A 6708-nucleotide genomic window follows, 5' to 3' on the forward strand; every position below is an offset into this window, starting at 1 on the left:
TATAGGGACACTAACTGCTGGCTTCATCAATGGCGACCGTTCCTTTCTGGGTACTGTTGCCAACAACTATATGCGCAACACTATTTTACAGCTCTGAGTATACTTTTAAGTTAACTTAAGTTCTCATACTTAGCTTTGTCTTAGCTGTAAACACATCAGTACTGGATTGTATATGCATGAATCTGACAGCCGCGTGTGACTTAACCGTGTGCTTTGTATAGGTATCGGAGACTGGCGAAGAGTCCTTCAAATTGGATACGAGCGAATTTTGGATCTCGAATGATGTCGATACAATTGCAGAAGAAAGGTACGTCCGTAAGTTGCTGTGTGGGTAAGCGCAAGAACTCCAAAGCTAACAGGCGATGGGATTGTCGTGAATGCTTTATCTAGTCAGTTGTGTGCACGAATTTCATATGCTATGCGTCGCCATGCCCCGCAGATGTGGGAGAGTTGACAAGCCTCTAGTTGACAGTATACATACTATAGTGCCCGGATTTTCACGGTGCCGGTCTGATACGTTTCTTGTTTTTATACTCTCATTCATATGCTTTCCGTAAGTACTATATCGACTGATTGAGATGATCTCATTCCAGCAGTAGTCGAGCGTTTGGGCCGGTTAAGGCTGAACAGATAGTGGGGCGCGTACTGACCGTGGTGGATAACAACTACGTTCGACGCAGTCTGGTGGTCAACAGTCCCAAAGGTATGAGATCGCGCGCCTCTATTGAAATGTGTATATTGGCTTCGGTTTCTTCGCAGGGACTTCCCTCGTTATTTAGTTGGTGTGTATTGCTTTTTTTTTTAAATCATCGGGGATGTCGGTGGCGACTCGGAAGCCGAACGATGAATATGCATTCGTGTTCGGGATGACCAATTGTTGAGCAAATGACCTCTTCGGATTGTGTGTCAATCACGTTTGTCGTAGCCGCATTGCCCCCATCCAGCTTAGACTATCTTTGGCACGTATGTTTAGTATGGGATCTGCCTATTACATTTACGTGTACTTCTATTCACGTTTGTTGGTGGTCTCAACGGCGCGTTCAGAATCCGCTCTTGCATGGGTTATATCTCTGTCTGTTTATAAAACAAACCTTAGTGCACGAGAGCTCCTATTATGTTCACAGACTTTGCTTTGTTTGTGCACTCACAGCGACTCATGCAGGTGGTCCGATAATTCCCAAGTACACTTGCTCTTTTTGTCCGCTTGCAGGAACATAAAAAGCTGTCTCCGTCATGCACACACCCACTTTCTACTCACATATAGCATCACTTGAGGAAGCTCTTAGCTGGCTCACTATTGACGCGTCTGTATATGTATACTTATATAGCACACACCCTCATCGTGTATTCACTCTTCACTCATAGCGACACTGGAAGATTCGGCGGCAAACTTGATGAGTGTGCAGGAGGTCAAGACATGGGCCAAGTTCACTGTGCAGTACCAGGACTACATCAAGGAGTTTGTGGGCGAATACGACAAGCAGAAGAAGGGATACGAACAGGGTCAAAAAGACAAGACGAAGGAGAAAGAGGGGGGCGGCAAGGAAGGAGAAACTGGGGACAGTGAGGCGAAGAAGAAGGAGTAGATACGGAGCCATTGGAGCTCGTCATACTTAGAACTAGATACTTTCGATATAAATCAAGTCACACCTGATGGTCGTAGGTCAACGATTGGTCATAGAGATACGCGCATATGATGTTGCATGTTTTTGTCTGATATTTTTATCTGGGGGATATGATTCTAGCAGGAAATGGGTTTGCGTTCCAAAAAAAAAAAGCCAAAATTCAAACATAGATTTGTGTGTAGGTGAGGGAACTAAATCACATATCAGCAGCGGGTTCAAAATTCATTGGCTACTGCAATCGTTATGAGTCATGAGTCACGTTCAGTACAAGTGGTTGCGAACTTCCAAAGCAATCGTGGACAGCGAGAACGCACACGATAAACAAATACATGCACTGAGCATTGTGAGTAAACACTCGGGGGATGAGCTGTTTATCCAGTAAAGCTCGAATAATATTTTTCTTCTGGGTACACCGGATCGGAAACTCACACAGTCAGATGGGCGACCTTAAAGCGGTCTCGAGAAATATTTCAACTTTGAAAGCATTCAGAATCGGTTTATTACACTATATTGGGATACTCTCTAAAACTCGAACCGTACGCTAGGGTACTGTACGAGGAACGTATTCGATTTGGTAATTAAAATTAGCATATCGTCCATCATTGGCGAGCCCTCCAATTATGTGACATACTAGCCCTTGACTTCGCACTTGAATCGGGCCATCCCCCATCCATCATTGGCGAGCATGTCAGCTCGTGTTTGATAGCAAAATCTCAATCGTAGAACTCCCGATCCCACTCGACAGTACTACAAAACCAAGACAAGTGGTTATATGTATCCACCCCGGCAGACTACCATGAATTGTACTTTCTGACACTCATTGCCTGGAACAAATAAACGTCGATCTGTCACGATCCGATGCGAACTTCCGTTGTTTCGCGGTTTAAAGCATGCTAAGATCGACATCGGTGCAATCCGGTGTGTATGCTACACACACCCTGATGCGTGCCGGTACCTCTCCGGGCACAGTTTCAGTGGCGTGCATTTAACAGTCTGTCCTCGACCGAACCCGCAACGGTGTACGATTGATTTGTTGCGGATGTTTTGATAACTACAATCAGGCGGTGGTCATACCTCTTCCCCAGATCCGTGCGACCCGATATCGGACACCCTATCCTTTATCTCGACATCAACAACTCGCAATTAAAAAATCCCCACCTCATCATTGTCTCGATATTTCTTCACCCCGAGGTGTCGCGACAATTCGATTTGCGTGCATTCTACTACTACCCTTGCTCGAAAAATGACTACGTGGTTACCGTCCGACTCGAATATGCAGCGTCTGCAATAAACAGCACACGCCATGGACTAACGAGACCGGGGAGAGAGGTTCAGGGGTGAATTGGGTCGAGGCCAATGCCCGGGGCGTGCGAACTGAACCTCGAATGATGTGCCCACTCCACCAACTATGATATCTAGAGCCGAGAATGAGGTTCAAAGGTGTACCGCAGAGACCGTCACGAACGGGAGTGACCCCATCTTCTGCATGGTACTCGACCGACTTGGCTTGATACCACCTCTGCAGTGGTCTGTGGTTCGCGCTGTAAGCTGTTGAAAGAGTTAGCCTTGAAAGTGACTCTTCAAGAGCTTGACCCCTACATACACTTTAGTCCTGTCCAGGTTTGGTGCCGATTAAACTGTGGCCCACAATATACTCTACTCTCGCTTATTCTCGAGAAGTTCATCTCTTACCAACAAACAGCCAATAGACACGCCGTCCTCATCGGAGCATACTCGAGTATTGCGAATGCCACACCGACAGTTGTTGTTGGAAACACTTCAAAGGCCGAGCATGACAGGCTAGGTGGACTGAACCAACATCCTTTGATGTCTGGCTCTAAGGTGATTGTTGTCTGTGAGTGTGTGTACTCTCATCGGTCGGAGCATCAGGGATACGCCGGTTGAGCTCGCCGATCGAAGATTTGCTATGAGAAGCGGCGATACCCCTATGGACGATATAGGCCGGCCTGCAGGAGACCCGTCACTGTAACAAGGCGAGGGATTGTGCATGGGTGTAGAGTGCATATTTAGCTCCCTCTGTTGATCTTTCAAAACGCATACCCGACTCGCAACGCACGCCACAGCACTCAGCCCGAATTCGCTATTTTCTGATTGTGGATTTGGAACCAAAACGTATATCCTGGAGACATATCGATACGCGATTAAACCAAATCTGTAAACACTGAACACGCATTTGTACTGACATAGTTCATCATCAACCGCCACTATGACTCGAAGCTCACGGAACTAAGGTAAACGTCAATAAGTGCTGTTTGATATACAAACTGGCTATAGATCAAATCCTTCAGATACACATCCTGCAAAACGAATCAAGTTCACCAACTATTACTTAGATTCTCGGAAACGAACCCATGGGCACAATTAGACACACAAAAAAAATAAGTATCGATACGCAGACAATTGAACCTACTTCACACCAATGAGCCTGGCGAACGGGTGAACACGAATAACCACTGCTTGAGCTATTTTGTGTACCCGTTGACCATATCGGCCACAGGCACTGCCACTACCAACAACCAGTTATGTATCGTAAACCAACGGTACACTTGTCGTAGATCCATAACCACATCAGAACACATACATGCTCCTGGCACGGGAGTCAACTCCGTCAACTGCTGCTTGAGTGTTCTTAGACTGGCCGTGGACACTGTTAGATGTTCATCGACTGCTGCGGTGATGAGCTTTGTGCGAGTGCCAAAGAAGGCTCTCCACGCACTCAGACCCTCTAAGTAGAAGCTGATGGGATGTGACTGGGCTGTTGCGCTGCCGATGTCCGCTAGAGTCAGCCCTATGAAGTACATCAAGGCAAGTGAAGGTATAGCTTGAGTGGATAAGATGTTCGTTTACTCAGCATTTCTGCGATAATGACGGACTATCTGGTGCATGCCGAATTATACTAGTACTGACTAGATCCACACGTGAGGATCATTTTCAAAAATCCCTGTTAACCGTGTGCGTGATTTGAGGTGATAAAAATAACCAATCAGCACTCCTGCCGCAGCGACAAAAGTCATAGATTGTAAATCGCCACGCAAGTTTGAACGTGATGGAATGCGTCAGCCATGTAGCGCTGCCTGTATTTACGAGTGGGTATCTATATCTAATGAGCATTTGGTATGAATAAAAAACTTAGCTATTCGGGATCTCCATCGATACAGACGGTAATCAAGCGAACTCTCTAACCGTTCGCGCTGACGCGATGCGACTGGGTTGATGCAGCGGTACACTTTTTCCGACCGAACAAGCCACTTTGCTGCCGTCGATAAATCTAGTGCATACCAACATCTCCCTATATACTAATACACGCTAGCTTAGACGCACAATTACAGACTCTTTCATGCACATAGACGACCTCTCGCTAATTGTGTAGAATACCTTCCTGCCGCCGAATATACTGTAGCGCCTTCTCCTCCACATGTTTCGTACTTTCAGCACAGTCCTGAATACTACGCCTGTCATAGACAAATGTATGGCATGGTGTCAGTAGCTGTTAGTGTCGCTCAGAGCTACCTCGTATTGGCCCGTATATGATGAACCGTAAGTCTGACTAATATCTACTGACAGTATCGATCAAAGCTCGTACCAACACAGTGAACAGTAAGGGCAAGTACGAAACACGCATGAACAGCACATAGTGCACCATCGTGTCTGATACACATACACTGTTCAGGAGAGACCTCCAGACCACCAAAACAAGGCAAAGTTATAAATCTCACAGCAGCCTTGGCAGGGCTAACAATGTCACAGTCGCGGGTTCAAAATGCCGAACCGGCTGTGAAGCTACGTTGTTGTGTGATAGACCGGGTGCTAAATAGGTGGGGTATATACACGCGTATACTATAGAGATTGCAAACAATATAAGCACACGCTTGACAGAGTCTTGCGAAAAAGGAAACCGCTCAAAATTCAGACAATAATCAAGAAACTGAAGACCTCAGAGCGCTGGAACTTGTACATTACCGTCACAACGGCCAGTCTGACACGGGGTGTGCACTATATACTGTATTTACGAACACAACAACGTCTCTCAATGGTGCTGGCTTTAACACGCGGACTCTAAAAACAGATCTAAGGGGCTATTCCGTGGACCCTGAACAAAAGCTCCAAGCATGGATGATGTTCACATACAGATCATTTTGTAGAGTGAACGCAAGGTTCTCGTATTGCTGTCGCTGACACATGGAGAGCGCTGTAACGAGTCCTTTAGACTGCAACAGCTTTGTTTCCCGCTGCTCCTGTAAGGCCTGCGAATATGACAGGGACGATGAGGTTGATCGTGTGCTCGCATGTTTCTGTAAAAAGTATACATGTATGTAGTATAAATACAACAGTGTTGCCCTACAAAGTGATGATAGATTACATGAACCTTCGTGGATTTATTGTTCACGTGAACGACACACCAACAGCTATATGCAAATGTACACACAGGGTTATAACCTGTTAGGCATACCTCTGACAGACTAGCGCTCTGCAAAAGTACTATCTGATCCGTCACGTCCATTTGGGAGTCTAGGATATCCATCATGTGCTGAAGTAGAGCTCTCCAATTAGTGTATTGTCCATAAATATCCGAGAATGAGTCTTGCAGCACCGCGTGATGTTTGGATAGATGGTGCCTAGTATGTCAAGAGGTGCGAGTACCGTATCGATATGCAGATGATCGCATAGACGCGAGGTTTCATATATAAACACACGCAGGAATACATAACGAGGCTCAATTCCTTGCTAATCGTCAAGTCAAAGCACATCCACAGATTCACGGATCAATGCAAAGTCACAAACATGCATGAAATATCAAGACACACATCGCATGTGGGATTGAAACAGTTAATCAGTTAAGAGACAATTCCTGGCGCGGCAGCTCAGTTCAGCCTCCAAACGCATGAGGAAGCACTTGGAAGACAGACCAGTAACAGACAGGGAGCATGGAATTTTACAGACGTAGATTGTGTTTTTGAAACGAGTATGAGAGCATGCTTATATATTTTATAAATCACTATATACATATATATATATATATATATATATATATACTAATATTAATATATATATATATATATAT

General features: G+C 45.5%; 2 protein-coding genes across 2 annotated transcripts; one reads left to right on the plus strand and one right to left on the minus strand.

The window, feature by feature from the left end:
• Positions 1-1365: 1365 nt before the first annotated feature.
• On the plus strand, positions 1366-1586 carry SARC_12590 (hypothetical protein; the record flags this gene model as incomplete). The annotated part of the gene is made up of 1 exon (XM_014293299.1): positions 1366-1586. A coding segment is annotated over one exon (221 nt), but the record flags the coding sequence as incomplete, so codon positions are not given.
• A 2466-nt stretch (positions 1587-4052) lies between these two features.
• SARC_12591 (hypothetical protein) lies at positions 4053-6264 on the minus strand. Its single transcript, XM_014293300.1, has 4 exons — positions 6097-6264; positions 5775-5890; positions 5022-5098; positions 4053-4434 (listed from the first exon to the last, which is right to left on the minus strand). Exons 1-4 carry the CDS (start codon positions 6169-6171, stop codon positions 4109-4111), a joined length of 594 nt encoding a protein of 197 aa, XP_014148775.1. The 5' UTR covers positions 6172-6264; the 3' UTR covers positions 4053-4108.
• Positions 6265-6708: the final 444 nt, after the last annotated feature.

Source organism: Sphaeroforma arctica, assembly GCF_001186125.1.
Source record: "Sphaeroforma arctica JP610 unplaced genomic scaffold supercont1.2422, whole genome shotgun sequence".
Taxonomy (NCBI): Eukaryota; class Ichthyosporea; order Ichthyophonida; genus Sphaeroforma; species Sphaeroforma arctica.